Source organism: Phodopus roborovskii, unplaced genomic scaffold, assembly GCF_943737965.1.
Source record: "Phodopus roborovskii unplaced genomic scaffold, PHOROB, whole genome shotgun sequence".
NCBI classification, from domain to species: domain Eukaryota; kingdom Metazoa; phylum Chordata; class Mammalia; order Rodentia; family Cricetidae; genus Phodopus; species Phodopus roborovskii.
This window is the reverse complement of record NW_026126461.1, coordinates 1,274,017-1,300,104: the sequence shown is the minus strand read 5'-3', so window position 1 is coordinate 1,300,104 and position 26,088 is coordinate 1,274,017. Positions and strand designations below refer to the sequence as shown.

The 26,088-nt window shown below is 48.7% G+C and overlaps 1 protein-coding gene across 1 annotated transcript in view; it reads right to left on the bottom strand.

The window, feature by feature from the left end:
* The window catches only part of Efhd1 (EF-hand domain family member D1), a 41,114-nt gene that overhangs the window by 10,770 nt on the left and 4,256 nt on the right, over positions 1 to 26,088 (bottom strand). Inside the window, exon 2 of the mRNA XM_051190729.1 lies at positions 6,275 to 6,422. Within this exon, the coding sequence (XP_051046686.1) occupies positions 6,275 to 6,422 (148 nt within the window). The remainder of the gene's footprint in view (positions 1 to 6,274; positions 6,423 to 26,088) is intronic.

Below are 26,088 nucleotides of genomic sequence, written 5' to 3'. Positions count from 1 at the left end.
GGTCTGTCATGTTTCTGCTGCTGCACTGTCCACTCAAGACTAACTGGCCCTCCAGCTTCCCACCAATCCTCCTGTCCCCACCTGCCATCTCCCCACAGAAGTGCTGGGACTAGAGATGTGTTAAGACACACAGCTTTTTATCCGTGTTCCCGGGATTAAACTTCAGGTGTCAGGCTTGCACAGCTGGAACATCGGGAGCCTCTATCCATCCAGCCATTTCCCTGCCCTATACAATATTTTTTTCCTATACACTATTTTTTTTTTAAACTAAATAACTGTTTTGTTTTAGAGGTGCATAAATGGTCTTGTACTCACAAAGATCCACCTGCCTCCCAAGTGCTGGGATTACTGACCTTTGTCACCACACTTAGCCCCAACTTAATCATCTTACTTTTTAAAAAGCTGAGCCGAACTCCTGGAATCCAGTTGCAGAGAGGGAGGAGTGATAAGAAAAGGGGTCAAGACCAGGCTACAGAAACCCACAGAGACAGCTGACCTGAACAAGGGTGAGCTCATGGCCCCCAGACTGATAGCTGGGAAACCAGCATTGGACTGACTCAGACCCCCTGAACATGGGTCTCAGTTAGAAGGCCTGGGAAGTCTAAGGGACCTCTGACAGTGGAACCAGGATGTATTCCTGGTGCACGAAAGGACTTTGAGAGCATATTTCTCATGGAGGGATACTTCCTTAACCTAGAGACAGGAGGGAGGGCCTAGACCCTACTCCAAATGACTTGACAGATTTTGATGATCCCTCCTGGAAGGCATCACCCTCCCTGTGGAGTTGGGGGGGGGTAAGATGGGAGGGGGATTGGGGGCATGGGAAAGTGGGAGGGAGAGGGAACTGGGATCAATATGTAAAACAAGAAAAAATAATATATATATATATATGTTTATGCTTAAAAAAGCATATATTTATTTACTTTGTGTGTGTGTGTGTGTGTGTGTGCGCGTGCGTGAGTGCGTGCGTGTACCATGGTACACGTGGAGGTCAGACGGCAGTTTGAAGGAGTTGGTTCTCTTCTTGCACCATGTGAGTCCCTGGGACCAAACCGAGGTGGTTAGGCCCGGGCCTTTACCTGTTGAGCCACCCCTATGCCCCTCCTCCCCGCCCCACCTTTTGAATATCCTCTTAGCTTGTTCTGTTTTTATGTGAGGTGGCTTGCCTTTCTTGTGGTTTACTAAGAGACCTTTGTAGGCCTTAGTATGTTTTGAATGCCTTAGATCTGCTACTGGTCATTTAAGTGGGCTGTGGCCACGGTTATTTTATTTGTTTGGACACATGTGTGGAGGTCAGAGGGTAACTTGCAAGAGTCAGTTCTTGCCCCTCCACCATGTAGGTCCCTGAGATCGAACTCAGGTCAGCAGGCTGGGCATCAAGCATCTTTGCCTACTGAGCCACCTTCCCAGGCCTGTTATTTCTGTTTGTTTTTGTTTTTTGAGACAGGGTTCCTCTACATAGTCCTGTATATCCTGAAACTCACTCTGATGACCAGGCTGGTCTCAAACTCATAGAGATCTGCCTGCCTTGGCCTCCTGAGTGCTGAGATTAAAAGTGTTCGACACTACACCCAGCCCTGTTTACTAATTTTTTGAGATGGGTGGGTCCTGCTAGGTTGCTGGTCTCAACTGAGACTTGCATCATCGGCCTCCGGAGTGAGCGAGCCCACGGGTGTGTGCCACCGATCCTGGCTTCTTTATGGCATCTTTTGACTCGAAAAGTTTTACATAAGCTCTGCCAGATCTTTTTCTTCCCTCTTACCAGAGACAGGCTTAGGGAAACCTTCCCCAACACCAAGGTTACACAAACAGTCAGGCATGTTTCTGTCTAGTACTTTTATGGCTTTTCCTTAAAACATGTAAATATTTAATCTCTGAAATGTAGTCTGTTCTATTTCGAGGGTAATCATTAACCTTATTTTCTTCCAAATAGTTACTTAGTAAGGCCCACATTTATTGTGTAATCCACTGTCTTCCTCCACACTCAAAATGCACGAGCTCAACAAAGTAATCTGAGAGGGCAATTGTGTTAAGGCCTCTACTGAATAAATTCTTAAACACAAGTCTCTCCTCTGCCTGACCCTCTCTCCCTGGGCCACTTTCTAATGATTTAAGTATTTTTATAAAACTAGCACGGTGGCTCACACGTGTAACAGCAGCAGCAAGAGGCTGAGGTAGGAGGATTGCCAAGACTTTTCAGGCCAGCATGGGCTACGACGAAACTCTAGCCCAAAACAAACCAAAACCAACAACACACACCTGTGAACTTCAAACATGTCCCTATCACCTCTTACTCGTTCTGTATATGTGCATGCCATGGGGCAGATATGGAGGTGACAGGACAACTCGGTTGGTTCTCTCCTACCACATGTCCCCCAGGATTGGATTCAGGTTGTCAGGCAGTGGGGACATTGATCCATGGTAAAGAGTATGTGTCGTACTTGTAGGGGACTTGGGTCCTTTCCCAGCAACCACACAGTGGCTCACAACCAGTTCTAGGGGGTCGGAGACCCTCCCCTGGCATCCATGAGCACTAGGCATACACATGGTATATGTACACCCATGCAGTCAAAACATTTATACACATAAAATAAAATAGGGCTTTAAAAATTACAGATTTATACGCAATTTCTATGGACACCGCCACCACCACCCCATTTATAAGTGAATGGGCCAAACCACCGAGTTTCTTCAGGTTTTCACACGCAACAGAAAGCATGTACAGAAGGAAAATACAGCCATGTTCCCTTAAAGAATGCCTTTTCTCCCCGGTGGTGATGGCGCATGCCTTTAATCTCAGCACAGAGGCAGGTGGATCTCTGTGGGTTCAAAGCCATTGTGGTCTGCAGTGTGAGTTCCAGGACAGTCAGGACTGTTTCACAGAGAAACCCTGTCTCAAGACAAATAAACAAATCAACAAACAAGAACAAAAACCAAAGGGGGCAAATGCCTTCTGTGAAAGACAGTCAATCATTTCAACGGGCTTTCCAAATCCCAACCCCAGTGTCTTAGCTCTCAAGGATACAGCTTTCTCTTTGCTAGGAAGCCTGCTTTGTGCTTGCCCTTCTCGCTCAATGCTCACTCTGCTGTGGACTCGGGTGAATGCTAACCCAAGTGGGATGTGCAGGGATTTGTAGCTTCTCTGAGTAAACAGAAAAGCCACATTCCCACCTGCAGCTTCCAACTCTCTCACTAGAGGCCGGCAAAGGCTCAGTTTGCAGCAAGGCTCGTAGGTTGGCTGGAGAGAAAGCAAGCCTGTTGAAGGAGGCCAGGCCCCCACAATGGCTGGAGGCCCGGAGGGTGGGGATAGTAGTGGCTGCTGCGTTTCTCTCAGTTCTCGCTTCTCTCCTGAAGAGATGGACAAAGTAAAGACTTCAGCACTGCAAGCGTGAGCTGTGGATGGAGTAAATGCCTGCTCCTCAGCAGCTGGCTCCTATGATGCTTTGGTCCTTAGTCCAAAAGTGTCCTTAAAGTACTGCATTGACTGGAGGGCCCCACAAGGAGAGCTACCTTCTAGGGCAACACTTCTCAGAGACTCGGGGAGACAACTCAGGAAAGCAAAGCGGGAGCATTGCCCCAGCTCAGCATCCAGGGACTCTGCCTTCCCCAGGACTCCGTTTTCTCACCTCTAAAGTGGAGGCAGGGCTAGTGAGATGACTCAGAGAATTTGTCATCAAGACTGACAACCTACACTGGGTCCCCAGGGCCCACACATTGACGTTGTTCTCTGGCCTCCACAAGTGTGCCTTGGCACCCATGTACCCCTTCCCTCAACACAAAATAAACAAAAATAAAATCTTAAAACGTAAGTGGAGGCGACAGTGTTCACATTCGCAGAAGGACATTGGGAACCAGAAGCATTAGCCAATCCCTTGGGCTTTTCCCAGCACTGCTTGCTCTGAGCCCTGAGGTCCAGGACACCAGACGGCAGATGCTCGCTAGCTCTGCTAGATGACCGACAGCATCCCCCATCATAATTCAGGGGTCTCCTAACCCCAGCCAGGCGCACCCAGCCCACCAGGCACTCCCATTTCTCCCACTGAAATCTCTGCAGTCTCCTTCACTGCCCAAACCTTGTTTGTTTTCCTATTTATAGTCCACAAAGACTGGCACAGTGTCGAGCTGGAAAACATCCGAGCTGTGACTCTGAGAAAAGGGGGAGGGAAGGAGAGGTAGAGAACAAAGGCCGAGGGCAGAGGGAGCTATAGCCCAATGCAGAAGCTCTTTCGGGCACAAGCCTGTGCGTGGATGTTGCCCTGAGATGGAGAGAATTTCTAACTTCGTGACAGTGGCTAGTGGTGTACAAGTAATGCTTCCTGTGTTAAAGCTCTCCATCTGTAGGTGTCAGACATAAATTTCTTACTTTAGGACAATGTAGAAAGTGTAGAAAAATAACGTGTCAAGCACCCAACGGAGGGCTGACAAGATGGCTCAACAGGTAAAGGTGCTTGCTGCCAAGGCTGACGACCTGAGTTCAAGCCCTGGACGGACATAGTAGAAGGGGAGAACTGACTCCTCCAAGTTGTCCTCTGCTCTTCACAGATGCACGGAGGCACATATGTCCCATAAATAAATAATGTAAATAAATAAATAAATAAATAAATAAATAAATAAATAAATAAAAGAGCCAGGCGGTGGTGGCATCGCATGCCTTTAGTCCCAGCACTTGGGAGGCAGAAGCAGGCAGATCTCTGTGAGTTCAAGACCAGCCTGGTCTACAAGAGCTAGTTCCAGGACAACCTCCAAAACCACAGAGAAACCCTGTCTCAAAAAAACAAAAATGAATGAATGAATGTATGAATGAATAAATAAGAATGAACCCCCAAGGGTAAATCAAAGTGTGATGGAGCACGCCTGTAATCCCAGCACTTAGGAGGTAGAGGCAAGAGGATCAGGAGTTCAAGGTCATCCTTAAGTACGTAGTGAGTCTGAGGCCAGGCCTTCACTATGTAAAACCCTGTCTTCAGCGATAGAAAGATGGCTCCAGCTGTTAACAGCACTTGCTGCCCTTGTAGAGGACCCAAGTTTGGTTCTCAGTTCCCACATGGAGTCCTACTACTATTTGTAACTCCAGTTCCAGGAGATCTGATGCTTTCTTCTGGCCTCCAAGGCACCTGTGATAAACAGGTGTACATAACAGACAAAACATTCGCACACATAAAATGTTTTTAAGACCGTGTTTTAACTCTCCCCACTCTATATATCACAAACACAGAGAGAGGGACAGAGACAGAGAGAGACAGAGACAGCGGTGATACATGCCTATAATCTCCAGCACTAAGGAGGCTAAGATAGAAAGATTACTGAGTTCAAAGCTAGTCGAGGCAAAATAGTGAGTTCTAGGCTATGTCACTCCAAGGTAACCAGGCATGTGGAGAGCTAAAGCAGAAGGGTCCCATGTCAGAGGCCAGCCTGGGATAGATTAAAAATAGAACCTTCTCAAGAGACATGTACTGCTCTGACAGGGTGTGGTCTGCCTGCAAGCCCAGGCGACCTCTACCATGGGTGGACACAGCAAAGCAAATCGTAGAGCAGGGCGAAGCTTGTGGGGTCTAGATGGTCACATGTCCGCACAAAGTATTAATGGGAATGTCCCTGGAGCTTGTTCCAGGGGCTAAGAGCTGACAAAACTGCTTTAGAGGTCTCTAAGCCTTGGGTGCCCACTTCTGTGAGAAATGGCCACTCTAGAAGCCAACCAAAAGATGGCCAAGTAGCGTAGATTCAGTTGGATCACCTATGGGAGAGAGGATGCTGGAGACATGGCTTAGTGGTTAAGATACTGCTCTTAATGTCAAGGGCCTGGCTAATTCAGAAAAACAAGAAAACAGAAAATGGCCTAATTCTATCAGGCTGTCATTAGTTATATGACACCATATCCAACTGAAACATCTCAAAGTCTTCCAATAAAACTCATACACATATAGTCAGGCATAGTTTCTCACAGGCAGAAACTCATAGCAATCCTCTTGCCTCAACCTTAATGTACTTGGATAACAGAAATAAGCTACCATGAAAGTTTTTTTTTTGTTTTGTTTTTTGTTTTGTTTTTGTTTTTGAGATAGGTTCTCATGTAATTCATTGTGTAGCTGAGGCCAGCCTTCAACTCATGATCCTTCTCTGTCTCCTGAGTGCTGGGACTATGAACATTCCACTCACACAATTTACAGAAGATGTGTTTAAAAACATTCATCCAAAGAGCATTCTCAAGAGGTAAAGCCATTTGCACTCAGGGGCTGTGGACCTGGGCTTCTCAGGTTCAGTAAGCCATAGGTACCTCCCGGAAGCTGAGTTTGCCATCGAAGTCTTCATCCACTTCTTTGATCATACTCTTCAGGCCCAGGTGTGTCTGAGGGGCTCCCAGTTTCTCCATCATGAGCTTCAGCTCCATCAGGTCAATAAAGCCATCCCTTCCAGCATCATACCTGCAAGGTCAAAGGAGAAAGGGTCAGGACAAAAGGATACATGTTAGTTTCCCAGATATGCAACTCTTCTTGTTTTATCTACTGAAAAGTAACTCAACTGCCTCCTGCTTTTGCAAGGCTCTTCAGACCACTCACCATAGCTGACCCCTCCAGGCTACCTCATCAGGACGGAAGCCCCACCAAGGCTCCCTCATCAGAAGAGATGCCTCCTTTAGCAAAAAGTCTGTCTTTGTGCTTTGCACTCATGAAACGGACCTCATTCAACATGTTGATTTTCATGTATTTCATCTTTTTCATCTCCAAATGTTGGACTCTGGCCATGTAGGGGGGCCATGCTGAAACTCAACAAATGCTACCCTCAGCAACAGACCTTCCTAGTGGTCACCATCCTAGTGTCCTCACCCCACCCATTCCTGGCAAACCGCCCCCCCCCCCCCGCTTGTCTTATGTCTTTGAAGCTGCTTTCTGCCCCAACTGTGGCTGTGAAGTCGGCTCAGGCTCTGTGTTTCTACTTCCAGGTCACTTATATCCAGGCCTGAGTAGTCACAGCTGTATGGCTGGCCCCTCTCCTGAACTGTCACTCTGGCTGGCCATGGATCCCTGTCTGGAAATAAGACCAGCTTCATGAGGTGAGAGGTCTCCCTCGACCCCTTCTCCTTGGGGCAACCATCTTCAGGTACTTGCTCTGGGACTCCTCCTGGCCACTTCCTACCCAGGTCCCTCTTCAACACATATGGCCTCTTAGGACTTCCCAAGGGCTCCTTGGCTCCCTTCCCAGTGAGTCAGCCTTATACTTCCTGCTTCTTCCTACTTCCCAGTATACAAGCGCTCTGTCTGCCTTACGCCTATACACCAGAAGAGGGCACCAGATCTCATTACAGATAGTTGTGAGCCACCACGTGGTTACTGGGACTTGAACTCGGGATCTCTGGAAGAGCAGACTCTTAACATCTGAGCCATCTCTCCAGACCCTCCCAGAAACCTCTTGTTGCTCAGGTTTGAATATCTTGCTTTAAAGAACAAATAAGTGACAGCACTCTGGAGGTAGAGGCAGACAGATCTCTGTGAGCTCTAAACCAGCCTGCTCTAAATAGAGATTTCCAGGACAGCCAGGCCTATGAAAAGACACCCCCTACCCCCCACCTGCTGCATCTCTCACACACAAAAAGAACAAATAAGAGGCTTGGGATGAAGTTCACTGGCTTATTATCAGGCAGGAAGCTCCAGGTTCCATCCCCCAGCACCACATACACAGAAACAAGAATGAATCAGCTGGAGGGATGAGAGGTGCATACCTTTAATCCCAGCACTCAAGGCAGAGGCAGGTGGATCTCTGTGAGTCTGAGACTAGCCTGGTCTACCAAGCGAGCTCCAAGACAGGCAGGGCTACACAGAGAAACTCTGTCTCAAAAAAAAAAAAAAAAAAAAAAAAAAAAAGAATGAATCAGTGAGGTCTCCACAGGCAAGAGCTGGGAACCACCCAAGAGTCCAGGGACAGATGGGTTGGTAAGCACAATGGGCTCACCCATACAGTGCTGGATAGAATAGTTCCAGAGTGGAATATTCTTCAGCAACAAAAGAGAACTTTGATGCATGCTGCCACACAGGTGACCCTCAGGAACGCCACAATAATAGAGTAAGTCAGCCACAAAAGAACAGCAGCCAAATTCATAGAGACAAAGTTGAAGGATGTTTTCTGGGGTTGGAGGGATGGCTTAATGGATAAAGGTTCAATCTGGGATAAGAAAAGGGTCAAGTTACTGGTACAACACTGTGTACATGCTCAATGCCCCTGAACTGTGTTCAGTTGAATGGTTAAAACTGTCATTTTATTTCCTCTGTTTCTTATGTTTATAATTTTTAATTATGTGAATCTGTGTGTGGGTATGTGCCGGTGAGTGCAGGCGTTCACAGAGCCAGAGGCTTCAGATTGCCCTGAGATGCGGTTACAGGAGGTTGTGAACTACCGGATGTGGGTGCTGGGAACCAAATTTGGTCCTCTGATAAGAGTAGAGCTCACTCTTAACCACTCAAACATCCTCAGGTCCACTCCATACTTCCTGCATATGCTCGTGTGTGTGTGTGTGTGTGTGTGTGTGTGTGTGTGTGTGTGTGTGTGTGTGTTTAAACAGGGCTCCACTCTGTAACTCAGACCAGCCTCAAATTCTCTCTGAACCTCCCAAGAGCTGGATTGCAACTATACCAGCTTGAAGTGGTTATTTTTGTTATACACTTTTTACTCTTTTTTACAAATTACATTCAGTCTTTTCCACTATCCCATCCATCCCATCCTCATATTGAAAAAGCAGCTCTGTTGAGAACGATCACCATTCACCAAGAAATGTAGCCTGTGGGCAACTGGAAATCTAATTGTGGGCAGTGGTATTTAAAGCCCATACTGTCACACTGGAGAAGGGACCAGGCCTCCCTGACACACTGACACACTCCATTCTAGCCACAGTGGCTGACTCATGCTGTTCAGCCCAATGCAAACACAGCCACCACTCCCTCCTCTGCTGTGTGGCCTTCCTGCTCCCCAATAGCATCCATTGTATGTATGGTCCTTTTCTGGTGCCAGAATTCACTGCTTTCTCCTATTGGCTGTTTCTTCCTCAAGCCCTCTGAGCTCCCACTGGGTACAGCCTTGTCCCTGGAAGAGTTACTCTGTAAAGTATACAGGCAAGATCTCAGTGTAACTGGCGATGACCTCTGATGATCCTGTAATATTAGGGCCCCATGTCTGGAAATTAGTAGGGAGCCTTCAGGTTTCCAGGTGAGACAGGAGCCCAGCAGGAGATCCAATCCAGAAAGTGAACCTTTCTTCATCTCTGTCCATCATTGCCCAGAGCCAGGGGGATCCCACTGCTAGGCAACAGGTCCAGGGGCTGAGTCTGTGTCTGCATAAGCTCTAGGTTCTCTTTTCTGTTTATTTTACTTCCTATGGATATGGAAGTAGGACACTTGTACATGAAGGCTCATCACAACACTATCCACAATAGTCAAATAGAAGAAACCCAAGTGTCCATCAGCCCATGACTAGATATGTAGAATGGGGTGGATCCATGCAACAGAATGGAAGAGAAGTTCTGGCACATGCTAAAGCATGGATGAAGTAAATTCAAAGTTGTGTGAATTCACTCACGCTAAGTAAAACAAGGTATAGGACACACATTGCATGATTCCACTTCAATGAGGCACCCGGACTAGATAAATTCACAGAGACAGAAGTACATAGTAGCCAGAGACTGAGGGAGGGGCAAGGGGATTGTCAGTGTTAGAAGGTAAAAAAGCTCTGGGGGCCATGTACCGAGGTGATGACCGTACCACAGTGCAAATGTGTTTCACACCACTGGGCTGAGTGTTTAAAGCCAGAATGCTTGCCGAGAGTGTGCAAGGCCCAGGAGTTACATTTCCTATGTGTCTGTTGTATAGGACTACCCTCTGAGTCAACCGTGTTCGTGAGTAGAGCTGTGCCTGCTTGCAAAATATCATCCAAGCTATCCCCTCATAGAAAAGGGGTGGGTTGGTATGGGATGTGGTGGTTTGAATAAGAATGGCCACCACAGGCTCATAGATTTGAATGCTCAGTCATTGGGGAATTGTGCTACTTGACAGAGATTGGTAGGTGTGACCCTGCTGGAGTAGGTGTGGCCTTGTTGGAGGAAGTGTGTCACTGGGGTTAGGCTTTGGGGTTTCAGATGCTCAAGCCAGGCCCACTATCTCTCTTCTTGCTGCCTGTTGATCCAGTGTAGAACTCTCATCTACCTCTCCAGTACCGTCTGCCTGAATGCCACCATGTTTCCCATCAAGACATCAATGGACTAAACCTCTGAACTGTAAGCCAGCCCCATTAAATGTTTTCCTTTATAAGAGTTGGAGTGGTCATGTGCCTCATCTCAGCAATAAAACACTAAGGCATGGGACCTCACTGGAATATCCAGTTGTATGTTGTCACTCTGCCTGCCTGGGGGAGTTAAGGGGCTAGAATACAGGGTGGGGAAGGACTAGAGGGACAGTGATCCATCTACACAGCCATATGGAAGCCATCATCCATGCTGGCTGCAGACCTTCTATGTGGGTCACCTACACTTCTGCCCAGAAGCCCTCACCTGTGCTCTGTAAGTAACCCTACCTAATAAACCCAATGGCTACCCAAGATGAACTTTGGTTTGTCATTGGGACCCCATGGCGGTGGGGGGTGGGGGATATTGTCCATAAGCCCAGCTTGGGCTAATCTTTTGCACGCAGGAACAGCTGAACTCATGAAAATTCCCTTGGCTTTTATCTTACAGTTTTCAAAAGCAGAGGTCCTGGGACTGGAGAGATGGTGGCGCAGCAGTTAAAAGCACCGCTACCTTTCTAGAGGCTGGGGTTCTATTCCCAGCTCCATTTGGGTGGTCCACAGTCACCTGTAACTTCAGCCCCAGGGAATGCTTTTCTAGTTTCTGAAGGCATTATACATACACACATGAGGTACACACACACACACACACACACACACACACACACACACACACACACACCACATCCATACATATAAAAGTTTTAATGAAAAAAAAAAAAAAAACAAGTGAAGAAGAAGGTCCTGAAACTCCCTCCACTCCAAGGTCAACTTCTCAAGCCTAGGCTGCAGAAGAGCCAGAGTTCAGCAGCATGACTTTGGATATCTGTTGAAGGACAAAGAGTCCAAGAGGCTGTGACAACACTCAACAACGTCAAGGCAGGCTGCAAAGTCCCAAAGCCCCCAAAACACAGCCACTCTCTCCAGTCCCATGATGTTCTGTTCTACCACGCACAGGCTAGAGATGGTCAATGAGAGAACTCTAGGAACGTGGACGCCTAAAATCCTACTCAAAGACAGTGGTAGACAATACCAGAGGTATCTGACAAGGAAGCAAAGAGCTGCCTGCAGATGCTGCCCAAAGCTCAGCGGTGACAGGAGATGGCTTCAGATGCAGAGTGGAGCTTTCAGAGAGCCACTGAGAACTGACCCTGCAAAGTTACGCTTTTACAAACAGGTTAGAACCGGATGTCTCTGTTACAAGAATCCTGGTCAAAGGCAACAGGTTTCTGCAATGTGGAACTTTCCAGAACTCCATCCATGAGGTTCTGTGTCCAAAACTTACAAGAGAGAACCAGATCACCCAGTGACTTATCCCAAGCTCGCAATCTTCCAGGTCTGGGGATTTTCCATGGGAGAAGGTGGCAATATTGTATTCAAGGGTTAGCCTTCAGGGAGGGGTTGTGGTTCAGTGGCAAGGCACTTGCTTTGCAGGCACCAAACCTTAGGTTCCATTCCCAACACTACACAAAAACAGCAGGAGAAGTGGCCTAGATAGGGCCCACTAAAGTAACTGTGATGCTGAGGTGTAGACAAATATCTTCTGCCCTCTGTTCACACTGTGCATTCCAACATTTACAAAGAAGACTGGAACCATGGAGGATGGTGCAGTCAGGACACAATCAGCCCAGGCATTCACAGAGGGTTCCAGTGCTGATTGAACAGGGGAGGAGGAGCAGCTGAAAGGATTAGGTATAAGGATGGGGGCGATAAGTAAAGGTCAACAAACAAGGCAAAGACTTGTCTACAGTCACACTGGAGGGGAGGGAGCCTTCCCCATGCTCACTAGAGAGAGCTGCCAATGAGGCCAGTCTGAGCAGGGGCTCCCCTCTAGACACAAGAAAGAGCTTGAGTACAGCAGCCCTTTAGTCTCCCCCTGGGATTCTGACCTGGAAAACCTTCTAATAGACCGGGTGTCTGAAACACCTTCCAGGTCTAACAGAAAGCTCACATAGTTCAGAGCGGAGCCCAGTAAGCCTCCCACCTTACAGCAGGAATGCTGGGAATACAGACAAGCTAGTGCTTCCAGCTTTATATGGCTTCTGGGGATCTGAATTCAGATCCTCACATTTGTATGGCAAATGCTTTATTCACTGACCCATCTTCCCAGCCTCCAAATTATTTTTAAGAATATTAGTGGGTATTTTGCCTGCATTGCATGTGTGTGTGTAGTAATGGCAGGGGCCAGAAGAGGGTATTAGGTTCTCTGGGACATGAGTTACAGACAGTTGCTAGCCTCCTTTTCGGGACTCAGAACCAAAGCTGAGCCCTCTAGAACAGCCATTGGCTCTTAAGCACTGAGCCGTCTCTCTGGGCCCCCTCCCCTCAATATTCTTTCTAAACAGAAAAGAAAGCAGGGCACAGGGATTCAAGCCTATAATCCCAACAGTTGGGAGGGAGAGGCACAAGGCTGAGGATACATCAAGAGTTTGAGACTGAACTACATAGAGAGACCCTGTCACAAAACCAAAATGACTGTAAAACTGAAAAAGGGGGAAAGAGGGGCTGAGTGTAGAGTTCATGCCCTTTGAAAAGTATTTGCTGGGAAGCAGAAGCCCCCCAGAGGCAGTAATGTCAAGCAAAAAAAAAAAAAAAAAAAAAGAGCCAAGGGCGAGACAAGAGAGCCCTGACTGAGTCCTTCTGCGGGAGGCCACCTGATTGACACAGGAATAAAGCATATGTCGTCGTGAAGGGACATCTCTGAGGTCAAGATAGCAGGAAAGCCAGAGAGGCACCAGCCAGCTTCCCGCCCCCATCCCGCCCCAGTGCTCAGTCAAGGATGCTTCCCTTTGTTCCTACTGGAAACATCCGCCTAGTGCCATCTTCTGAAGCCCTGGCTGGGCTATAAAGTGACCACATCAGTGACAACTCGCTCCCCTGTGGAGCTGGGGTTTAAAAGCAGACGTGTAGCCCTGTCTTCAAAGTGACCCTTTACCAGAGCAGTCACTTCCTTCAAGGCCTGGGTTTGCAAGGCAGGCAAGAGTAAAACTTCCCAGGCCTGCTTTCATGCTCCCATTTCATCTGCCTTCCCCCCCCCCAAAAAAAAAAAAAAAAAAAAAAAAAAAGCGGGAAGGGATACAAGCAGCAGTGGTACAAAAAAAAAAAAAAGGACTCAGTGACTCCAACTGTGTGTGTCGTCTCAGTGTAAGCCTTCTGGTCTTTGGGTCAATCCTGTAACAAATTAATCATAGCTGCCTGCCCTCACTGTTAATTAAGAGCTCACTGAGGGCCTTACCTCACTGAGCGTGGCACTTAGTGGCCTCACTCGATGGATCATGAAAACAGTCAGGTGGATCTGAGTTAAGCTGGTGTAGTCTCTCCGTCCCTCCTCTCTCTTCTCTCTCTCTTTTCTCTCACCTTCCTCTTTCTCTCTCTGAGATAGTCTTTCTATTTAGCGCAGACTAGCCTCAAATTGGTGAGTGACCCTCTTGTCATTATGGGTCGAAGCCGGCACAATTTGTTCATCTATTTATATTTATTTATTTATTACATTCATTTATTCATGGGGGGGCACATATGCCACGGCAGTGGGTAGAGGTCATAGGACAACTTGCTGGAGTTGGCTAGCTCCTGTCTCTGGGCTAGAACTAAGGTTGTCAGGCTTGGTGGCAAGTGCCTTTACCCGCTGAGCCATCTCACCAGCCCCGCGCCAAGTTGCCAAGTTTTAACATGGAATTCTCAAGAAGGGTTTTTTTTTTTTTTTTTTAATGTATATCCATGGTTTTGACTGTGTTTTATCTATGCACCAAGTGTGTGCAATGCCTAAAGAGGCCAGAAAATGGCACAGGGTCCCCCAGAACTGAAGCTAGAGCTAAGAATAAACCCCTGTCCTCTGGAAGAAGAGCTGGTGTTCTCCACCACCATCTCTCCAGTCGCTCGGGCATGGGGTTTTAGGCGTTCTACCTTAGCAGGGAAGGCAAGACAACCAGTGACTGCATTGAAATTATGAAGCCCTCAACTTGCAAGAGATTAGGTCAGGCACAAAGCATGTTCACTGTCCCCAGGGAGGCCCTAGCTGTTTAAGATGAGTTACATCTTCTGCACTTTGCACCGGAAGAGTAGCAGAAATAAATGGTAAGAGTTCTATCTGTAAGGCCTAGGCATGAGTGGACACTGAGTTTGGCCCTACATGGCTCCCATGACTCGAAGTATATGCAACTGAGTTCATTTCTGAGCTCTGTTACCACCTTACACACATGCAGAGGAGAGGTCTCACCGGCTGAGTGCCTCAGAAAATTTTCACCTGCTTAATCTTTCAGCACCACTCCCAGAGGTGTGACACGGTCCAGTTGCTGAAGAAATGGGAGTCCATTGGGACTCATGAGCCTGAGGTCACTAGGCCCAGCAATGACAACTGGGAGGACACCCTTCAACCCCACAGTGGGGGGGGGCATAGATTACATCTTCCAATGGCTTCAGGCTTAGAAAAGCCCTCTGATCCCCATTTTTCCTCCACAGTATCTTAGTTCCTCTTTCCTTATGTTTTGTTTTAGGATGTGGCTTACTTATATAGCCACATTCCTGCCTCAGCCTCCCTAGTGCTAGGACTTCAGATATATGTCACCACACTCATTTTTAGTCCTTTTTGTCCCTATAATTGGAGGGAGGAGGGTGTTAGGGTCAAACCCAGGACTAAGAATGCTCTCTACCACTCCGCTACCCCATGCCTTCCTGTGATTTGAATTGTTTCTAGACAGAGTCTCACCATGTAACTCTGACTGGCCTGGAACTCACTATGTGGACCAGTCTGGCCCACATCGAGAGCCACCTGCCTCTGCATCCCCACTGCTGGGATTAAAGGCATGCTCTATCACACCTGGCCTCTGATTTAAATTTTAACCCAAATCTTTTTCCTTTTGCTGTTTTACCCAGCAAAGAACAAGCACCGGCGGCCCCAGGGTGGTGGCTCAGTGGTTAAGAGCACTGGTTGCTCTTCAAGAGGACCTGGGTTGAGATACCAGCACCCACCCACATGGTGGCTCATCTGTCACCAACTATAACTCCAGTTCCAGGGGATCTGACACCTTCTTCTGACACCCACAGGTTCCCCAGGCATGTGGTGCACACGTACACGCATGTGCATGCAGGCAAAATAGTCATACACATAAAAGAAAATAAACCAACACAATTGAGAGAAGGAGGAGTGGAGGGAGAGGAGGAGGAGGAAGAGGAGGAAGAGGAGGAGGAGGAAAGCAGCACAGCCCGAGCCTTCTCCCAATGTTTCCTGAGGGTTCCATCTAGATGTGTCATGTTTCCATTTTCTCTGTCCTTCCTCTTCAGGTTCTCTGGGATTTAATGGGGGGGGGCTCTAGCCCCATTGCCCCCTCCAGCTCTGAAGACCTGGGCACAAGCCCACCCTACTAAGCACCTGGGAGAGATTTGACCTGCTCTGTGGAGTTGTCCATGGAGCTAGTCCTCAGCGGGCACTATGACTAGTGCCTGGGGCTCCTTTTATAGAGTTGTTACCCACAGACAAGTCTAGTCCACAGACGAGACAAGTAAACGGCTTCCCGGCTCCTACCCCAAAGACTCAACTTGCTCCCAGTCTTCACCATCTTAGACATTTGAGGAAAATGTAATCCACCATCTGCCTCCCCATTCTCGTCAGAAGACACTGTCTGTGCCGGCCCACTGGGATAAGGTCAGGGTCCCAGCTCCACCGGGAAAGATTCTCTGCTCTTTGCTGATTGGACAGCAATGAAGGCTACATGAGGAGGGAAGACTGAGTCCCTGGCTAGGGTAGCCGCACTGACACCCCCACCCCACCCCTCACCTGACCTAAGGGGCCCAGCTATTAAAAGACAACAGTGAGGGGACAAGAGTTGGTTTCTAGTGTCACCTGCCCCCCTGCCCCCAGGGGGCCATGAATTACTTAATTCTTTTTGTTTGCACGGAGCCTCTGGGCTTTCTTGGTTTCCACCTCACCAGAATAATCCTGCCATTAATGAAGAAAGAAAGAAACCAGGTAACCTTTGTGTAGAGGTTTTGCCATCAGAAACTCCCCAGGGACCCCTCAGTGATTTCCAGAAGGGTGGGAGTCCCTGGGGATGGGTGGAGCCTGTTTCTCAGCTAGGACAATCTTTTGATTGTAACACAATGTCATATACAAAGTCATGCTTTAGAAGCTCACAATTGAGTTACAAAATAATCCCCTCTCCCCCCCCAAAAAAAAGTCTATTTTAAGTAATTTTACAATTCTATGTTGGGGCACATTCATAGCTATTTTTGGGTACATGTAGCTCAAAGGCTCATACACCTGTGAACACACATAACAAGGCTTTGTTGCAAACATGTCTTTTCAAATGACCAGAGCTGGGAGCACAGAGCAAGGACATTGTGGGATAGTCAGAGTCATTCATTGACCCCATCCAGCTATATAAGAGCCTTTATGTCATCAGCTCCTGTGTGACCCCAGGCACTTTTAAGTTAGGGAAGGCAATGCAGGTTCCACACCCAGCAGGTGGTCACTCAGAGGCCCAACCTGAAGGCCCCAACTGTACCTGTCTAGATTAGCCTCAGGGACTTCCTGAGTCTACAGGCCTGGAGTCATTCTATCCAGTTCCCTGAGTACTCCCTGGCTGTCACAGCGCCTGCCCTTCCTACCTTCCAATTGCAGCAGCCTGGGAAACCAGATCTTCGGTGTGTTATGACTACTCCAAAAATCAGAGTACTCACTCTGGCTCTGGCTCTCGGCAGGTGAATGCAACGACAGAGCTAACACAAAACCTCTGATGTCTAGCGGGCTCACCGCCACTTCTGTCCCACAGCTCATGGCTTTCACATGTGCTGGGACCTCGGTGAGGCAAAGGCAGTCCCAGAAGGAATTGCTGTGCTGTGAGGTGGCAAGTGCAGAGTCACTTGCTGCACGGGGGCCAGCAGACAGGCAAACGGGCAGAACCCGGCAAGGGGACTTCTGCTGCTAAGTGGTTTTGGGGTGCCAGGATATTCTGGAAAGGGAGAGGCAGGCCAACTCACACAAGGCATTCTGGAAGGGCTGTGCTTTCATCAGGGTAGCAGGAGCATAGTGAGGTTGAACTAAGGACCACCGTCAGATGTCTGTCTCAGGAAAGCCTCTCCTCTGGGTGCCGACACAGGATAGATTTTTGGAGGTCTCCACCAAGCCGGTGAATATATGGCAGCTTTAGCAAAGGACAGCAGTTGGGAGAGGGTGGCCTGAATGTGGAGTAGCACAAGGCAAGTTTGAACTCATCTGCTCTTACACAGCCAGTGCCTCAGGACTCCCTTCTGGAAAGGATGGTAAAAGATGTAGGTTTTGGGTTTTTTGTTTGGTTTTTGTTTTTTGTTTTTGTTTTTGTTTTTAAGGCTGCAGTTGTGGTGGTGTGAAAGAAAATGGCTCCTAAAGACTTGTGGCACCATTAGGAGGGTGGGGTGTTGTTGGAGGAAGTGTGTGGCTGTGGGGGTGGGCTTTGAGGTCTCTTTTGTTCAACCTTCCCTCTCTGGTCAAGATATAGCCACCTGCAGTTGTTTCCAACTTGTGAAAAGGAACTGAAGAAAAACTTAGAGCCAGGTGTGGTGGGGGATGCCTTTAATCCTGGCACTGGGGAGGCAGAGGGTGGCGCATCTCTGAGTTTGAGGCCATTCTGATCTACAGAGCAAGTCTCAGGACAGTCAAGCTTCGGCAGTGAAAGACAGAAAGCGGGTAAAGATGTAACTGAACAAGAGGGCCATGTTTCAGCCCCAGTAAGCAGCAGAACTTGGCAGCTCCAGCCACATGGTTCTTCTGCCTTTAGAGTCAAGGATAGAAGAATGGAGTTATGGAATATTCCGCCAAGACTAAGGACAGGTGCTTTGCCCAACCATGTGTCAGGGGTGTCCCTGAATGGAGGCCTAGAAAGGTCATTGCATAAAGCTGTAAAGGTGAAGCCTGGATTGCCTTGGAGACTCCAAGGTGTTGGAGCTGCCAGAGTCCATGGAAACCTTCTGAGTAAAGCTGCTAACAGGGAGTGGGACCTGCAGCACTCGTGTGTTACATACACACTCATGTATACCTGCACTCATGTGCACACTCCCCCCATAATTAAAAATAATAAAAGTCTTAAAAAAAAAAAGAAGATTGCAGGCAAGTAAGTTCTTAGCAGCGCCTAGCATATAGAAAAGAACCCATCTGGTTAGGGACCCCCTATACTTCAGGATCCCAGGGTGTTTTTCAAAAGGGGTGTGGGTTTAGCTGGGTCTGAGTTGACACAGGCAGGCTGGCCTGTGATCTGGGACAGGGAACAGAGTGAGGAACCCTGGAGGTTTAGAGTTCCAGGTGGTTCGTTCAGAAAGAAGGAACTGAGTAGATGGAGACGGCAAAGGCTCTGGTGGCCTGTAGGATGCCATTCTGGAGCAACCCTAGCCAGTGGGTGTTGGGGCGGTGGGAGGTGGGCAGGGAAAGTCCTGGGCTATTTTTTTTTTCTTTTTGTTGGTTACTGGTGGTTGAGCTCAGCATCTCTCACATTAGACAAGCACCCCATCACTGCGCAACATCTCTAGCTAGTCTTGAACTCAATTTGTAGCTCAAGTAGCCTTTGCAGTCGAGAGCTTCTTCGACCTCAGATGAGCCAGGCTTACAGACCTTCCCACCACACTTGAAGGTGTGGTTAGCCACAAGAGCATGGCATGCTGCAGCCTCAAAAAATCCAGAGGGTCTGGGTCCCAGGGTAGAAGTGCTCTCAGGACTAGTCTTGTTGGGGACTATAGGGACAATGCCCTCAAACACTACAGGTTTTCTATAGTCTATAGTTGATTCCCAGGTCAGGAAATTCATGAAGTAAAAGCCTGGAGAGGCACTAAGTGAAGGGTATTATAGTTCTGCAGCCAGCTGGGGGAGGGGAGAGAGAGGGAGGGCTTGGAGACAGCCAAGGGCCACAGTCAGCTCTAGGGTAAGATAAGGAATGGCTTATGGCTCCAAAATGAAGGGAGTACACGCAGGCTGGCACCCTCCTGTCCTCAGCCATCCATCTCTGCCCCAACTCCTCCCTGCCAAGAAGTCTTTCCGTGTCCACTTCTAGGCTGGCATCACCTTAAACCCAACAGCCTTCAGTGTCTAGAGTACCCAGCTAGAACCAGTGACCTAATTAATGCCCCAACTCCCCAACTGCACACTCAGTGGTCACGCGATCTTGGGCACAACCTGAGAAGTGGTCATTTACCTTTCTCCCCATCTCACTTTCCGGCTTGAGCCTGAGCCGGTCAGTAGCTCTGCTGAAGGGAGCCACAGAACCCCACCACAGGTTCCAGTTACTGCCTAGCAGTGCATAGGGCCTTCATGCAACTGCAACTGCAGAATCTCCGTAGGAGGTCCATGCCCCTGAGAGGGCCAGGAAGACCACAGAGAAATGCTGCTCACCCTCCACTATAGAGAATCCTTGACTACAGATGCAGTTAAGTTTGTAGAGTTAGCATGCTCTGAGTCCTGGCTTTGGTCCCTAGCAGCACATAAATCAGGCATGGTGGCATACATCTATAACATCCCAACATCTCCACTTGGAGGTAGAGACAGGACTATCAGAAATTCAAAGTCATCCTTGGCTACATACCAAGTTTGAAGCCAGCCTGAAATGCATGAGACCTTGTCTTTTAGAAATACTATTTTTGCCCTTTAAAACATTTGGCTGTAGGCAGGCCACTGGAAAGGCAGAGGCAGGAGGTTCTTTGAATTTGAAGCCAACCTGGTCTTCATAGTGAGTTCTAGGACAGCCAGAACTACACAGAGAAACCCTGTCTCAACACACACACACACACACACACACACACACACACACACACACACACGGCTGACTTCCCCCGAGGAGGAGGGGACCACACAACACACAAGAGATAATAACTGAAAGACACCTAATTATCATTTTCTGGAAACTAACTAGAGGACAAGGCAGAGACAGGCTAAAAGGAAAGTGAGAGAAGACTGGGGTGAGCCCTAAGGGTCAGCAATGAGGACTCTGACTGAGCTTTGTTTCTTGAATGTTCTTTGCTGCTTCTAATCCACAAGGGCTTCTGAGAAAGGAAGCGAGTAATGAGCCCTGGGTTCAGCAAGGTCCCTGTGGATACAGTATGTACAATAGATGGACGAGGCCCAGTATGACGAGAGGTGGTGGATGCAGTGGGACCTGGGGTCAGGCAGGCAACAAGTTCTGTGATCTGTGTCTAGGGTGGCTGTGATTTGAAGCCTGGGGTTCAGGATAGAAGTGGCATTAATGAAGAAAGCTCTTGACACAGAAGACCAGAGTGCAAGCCATTTAAGTTCAAACTCTAGTTTGAACCACCAGGGCCGGTCATCTGGCTTCTCTGGGATTCCATTTCCTTACTGTACCGTAAGCGTGCTGTTAGTACCCAGTTCAGAGCACTGAAAGGAAGGGATGGCTGCAAACTCAGCCTGTATACAGTAGGCACTCGGTGTGACTCTAAGCCCAGAACACTGCAGGAGGAGGGGGGTGGGGCAGCACTCGGTTTCACTGGTTACCCAGCACGGGGAAGCCTGAAGCACTCAGGGAGGGGCAGAGAAAGTCACTGCCAAGACCAAGCTGGGCAGGATCCAGGGCCAGCTTCCCCAAGGCCATGACTGAACTCAGCAGGTCCCCCATGGCCAAAGACCTAGGGCTGTCAGCAGTGAGATATTTTTGGCAAGAGCTGTCCCAAAGCACAATGGGTATTCAGTGAGCACTGTGGCAGGGAGGGAGGAGAGGAGAGACTAGGGAAGCTGCAGGGGAGGGGGAGGGGGGACTCTCTTGGTGTTTTACCACCAGGAAGGGGTGGAAAGATCAGCCTGTGGGTCCTGAACATTATTCCTCTGCTCCCTGCAATCCTAGTCCAAGCCGGCAGTGGGCCCAGGGTGGGTCTGTGACCTACCACTGGCCTCGGAGAGGGAGACCAGACAGCCACCACACCCACCAGAGATGAGGATCACTATGTTGGAATCAGACCCTAAGAGTTACAAAGAGCCCCCTGCCACTCCGCTGGATCTCCACCCAGTCCCCACCCTGTCCCCAAGGCCCTGCTCAGCCTACGATTGGAAGGAGGTCTGCTGTGGTCACCATCAAAACAGGGCCAGCTCTTAAGTCAAAGAAATGACCTTCACTCAGAAGCAAGGGGTTCCAGGCTGAAACGAACAGGCCAAAGAGGTGCCTCAGCAGGTAAAGTATTTGCCATGCAGGCCCGGAGACCTAAAATCAATCCCCAGGGCCCACATAGAAGTGAAAGGAGAGAAGGGACCTCCACAGAGTCGTCTTATGACCTCTACACGTGTGCACCACACACACAACAAGGATACTTTGTTTGATGATAAATAAAATTGCCCAGGGCTGAGCATAGCTCAGTGGTAAAACACTTGACTAACAAGCACAAAACTCTAGGCTCTATCCCCAGCACTGTTGAAACAAGGCAAAGACAGACAGACAGACAGACAGACAGACACCCCCCCCCACACACACACGAACACACAACTGTCTACACAAAGGCCTCTAAGTCAAGGGTTAGGAGCCTTAGCAACAAAACTGTGGGCCACCACTAAAGGGACAAGGCCCATCAATGTGAGCTGACACCATACACTCCTGGCTCAAAGGGGAGGAAGTTGGAGGCATCATCCCCCCCACACTCCCCAAGACTCACTGGGTGAAGAACACAAAGGAGGCTGAGGGGTGGACGGAGGCAAGGCAGGGGAGGAGGCAACAGTAAGCAGTTCTCAGGGATAAAAGGCAGGCAGGAATGGATGAGGTCTGTCCGTCTGTCTGTCTGTCCGGCGGGTCCTCCAGACACAGAGGGGAATGGGATGGAGAGTTACCTGAGAGAAGGCAGTTGACTAACATCCTGCACAGCCCCACACGGTAGCCCATACTCTAGCCTACCCACAGGCAAGAAGAAAACACTGGGAATAGATGCGGATTGCAGAGACAGACATGAGTGTCTCAGGGGAAAGGACACTAAAAGACACCCCTCCTTCATGATAGGGTTCTCCATGTCCCATTGCTGGCCTCTATGCCTGCCATCCAAAACTCCTCAGGTAGACAAAAACACAGGTAGGGGCCAGGCGGCGGTGGTGCACAACTTTAAGAGGCAGAGGCAGGTGGATCTCTGTGAGTTTGAGGCCAGCCTAATCTACAGAGTGCGTTCCAGGACAGCCAGGGATACACAGAGAAACTCTGTCTCAAAAAACAAAACAAAACAAAAAACAAACAAACAAAAAAACTAAACCAAACCAAAACCTGGAACACACACACACACACACACACATACACACACACACACACACACACACACAAAACAGATAGGCATACAAGAATCATGGTAGAGTATTTCACAAAAGGGATTCATAGGGACACAGTTGGGGCCAATTGTCTTTTCTCACTAAGAGAACCCCCACTACAGGTCAAAGGGATGCTAGCTCCAGCTTGGCAAAACACATTATGATGTCATCTTTGCCTGGGTGGTCCCTGGCCTGGATGGGCCCAGGGTGCAGTGCTAGCCTTTGAGATGACAGGGAGCTGCTTAGGCAACACAGAGGCTACCATACCCGCTATGATTTCCCTACCACAAAGATGTCTCAGGTTTTAAAGACTGTCTTCATCACTCCACTTAAAGCACCACCCTTCAAATCCCATATAACACGCTGCAGAGGAGACAGGCAGAGAGAGAGACAGAGACAGAGAGACAGAGAGAGAAATGGAAAGCCAGGGACGGGGAGGAGGGACATTCATGCATCTTTAGAGCCAAGGCCCTCGGAGGGCCAGCCTGGATGGAGCTGCTTCCCAAGGATTCGGGTCATCCCTGGGTTCTTTTGCCTCTCTCTCAAGTCAAGATGGTTAAATGTACAACCCAGAGCAGTTGAGAACATTTCAAATCCAAGGTGAGTCACTACTGGCGAGGACTGAAATCCAGGAGTCAGAAAAACCTTTAGGTCCCATTTATTTTTCTCTATTCCACTTTTCCTATCATGTGTGTGTATGTGCACATGTGTGTGTCTGTGTGTGTGTGTCTGTGTGTGCATGTGTGTGCATGCATGCATGCGTGTGTGTGTGTGCATGCACACATGTGTGTTCTGTGTGTGCATGTGTGTGCATGCATGTGTGTGTGTGTGTGTGTGTGTCTGTGTGTGCTTGCATTGGGGATGGAACCCAGGGCCTCAAGTGTACTTGTGAACATGCTACCAATGAGCTATGCCTTGGCTCCCGTCTGCCCTGTGGTAAGAACCAATTCACACTAAAGTCTATGATGCCCAGATGTAGGCACCTCCCTCCAACCCCTTTAAGAGGACGCACTTCACTTCTATGAAAAATTCTCAGCCAATCTAAAAGAGTTGAGAGTCTGGCTCCATGGTAGAGGGTATGCTTGACATGCACAAGCCCTGAGTTCTAGTCCCAGAACCAAAACTAAGAAAATCCAGTCATCATACCACACACTCCCTTCTTCCTCCTGCAGGAAGGGCAGGACTAAGGCAGACTAAGGAGGGAGGAAAGTGAGAGGGGAGAGGGAAGTCCATGTTTTCAGCGGTCGGGGGTGTCTTGGCAATGGGGAATGCGTGTCAGGGCATCATGACATTAGTATTTCAGATTCTTAATAAAACAGCAACTTTCCTATCGGCTAACATGCCCCGTCCCACCCTCTCTTTGGGGAGCTGAAACACAACTCTCACTACTATGCTAAAGAGTTACCACAGCTGCATGGTAAGCTGCTGTGCTTGGGCCCTTGCCTGCAAGTGGCTGTCCCCATTACCTCCCTTTGCCAGGGGCCTCCGGAGCAGCCAGGGTAATTAAAGTTTCCTGCCTAACATGACTGCACAGCCAGCTCTGATCACATTTCAGCCACATATACACACTATAGAGTCAGTTTCTTCTGGGCCCGTCTCACCCTTCCTTTAAAATCAGGCCACCATTCTGGCCCCAGCTATCCAGTGACACACTTACACGCTTGGAAACAGAGAGGCACTAGCTCTGGCCAGGCTGCTGCCGATGCCTCTGGCTTCCCACACTCATTAGAAAGTTGTCTTTCTTCTCTATTTAGAACTCAGGACACTTGACACCTACTCCAAGAACCCAGCAAGCTCCCAGGCTGGGAACCATTCCCTCTCTCCCTGAATACTAAGACTTTGAAAAATGTAAGGAGCCTCTATACCATGTCATTTAAAATAGGAAAATCAAATATAAAAGACCAAAGAATATTTTTGCTGTGTCTGGGTGAATCCATCTAGCCTTGCCTCCTGACAAAGAGTGGGTGAGCTTTGTGTGTGCTGGTCTAATCAGGTTACACCCTGCAAGGGGCCCAGGGAGAGAAGGCGACATCAGAATGCACATCTAGAAACTACTGAAAAGTGAAATTCTGGCAAGCCCCGCTGGAAGCCAGAGCACTCCTGGCTGGCTCCATTGGATTGCTTTTCTACAAGAGACTGGGTTTTGAGGAGGCTAGTCCACAGGGAGGGGGCTGGGGTTGCAGGGGCATTGTGCCGAGAGTCCCACCTTTCTAAGTCTCAGGTCCAGAGCTGTCTGAGACCTGAGTGGCTTGTCTCACTCACTTTCCTGAGTTAAGTAGAATCCCCTTCCTCCCCATCCCCCATATCATGTCCACTCAGAACCTTACAACGTGACCTTGGCTGGAAATAGGGTCTGTGCAGAGGTCATAAATTAAGATGAGGTTATACTGGATTAGGCTAGCTAGTGACTAGAAGCCTTATGAGAAAGCCATGTGAAGACAGACAGACAGACAGACAGACAGACACATACACACACACACACACACACACACACACACACACACACACAGAGAGAGAGACAGAGAGAGAGAGACCGAGTGACAGGGACAGAGAAAGACAGATACAGAGAGAGACAGAGATAGACAGATAGGAGGCAGTAAGAATCTGCCTAGAGCCTGCAGAGCCGGCAGAGCATGGCCAACACCTGCACCAAAAGCTCTTGGCTTCCAGAGCTATGAAGAATCAAAAGTGTCTGTTTTCAGCCACCTGGGGTATGAAACTGAGTTCTGGAAGCCTCAGGGAAGTGGGACACTGAGCCAGAGACCACTGACCCCAGAAAGACCAGACCACCACAACACAGCTCTAAGAGCAGGCTGTCTTTGGGTGCGGTGCTGGGAGCCCTCAGTCCATTCACAGCGAGATGCTGCCAAAACTGACCGGAAGAGGAAAGACAAATAGCTAAGCAAAGGCCCCTCAGGGTCAGTCACCTCCCACTTCCAGGAGTGTATGAAGTATATCGTTAAACAAGGGCAGTGCCAATTTTCATAGGGACAAAATGACAGCCATGTAATCATCTAAGAATCTGTGTATAAAGCCAGATGTGTTGGCTCATTTCCATAATCCAGCACTTAACACTGAGGCAGGAAGATTGCTTTGAATCCAAGGCTAGCCTGGGTTACAGACTGAGATGCTACTTCCAAAAGCAAATAATAGTAAGGAGAATATTAAGCAATAAATACAAATTGGATGTCAGTGACTGAAACTGACCCAACTAGTGTTCCCAACAGACATTAGTGAACTGCTCCTCACACACCACAGGACATCCATGCCTCGCATCCAAACACAAAGAAAGCTTAAGCTAGCTTCCCAGAGGCACTTACTCTCCTGTAGAGCGGAGGTAAGGCCAGCTTTGAACCTCAGAAGTCCTGATCACAGTTATGCTCCTCATAACCTCCCAGAGTGGTTGGTCAGCCAGGAGGAAAAGGTAGGAAGCCCTCCAACTAAAGACAGGTTGGTACACTCTGGTATTTGTGTGTTTGTTTTAGCAAGCTGCTTTGGGGCAGAGGGGTGGTAAGGGGGACCTGAACTTGGCCCACCCAGCAGATGAGACTCTCAGGTCAGGAAAGCAGAGAGGACCTGAT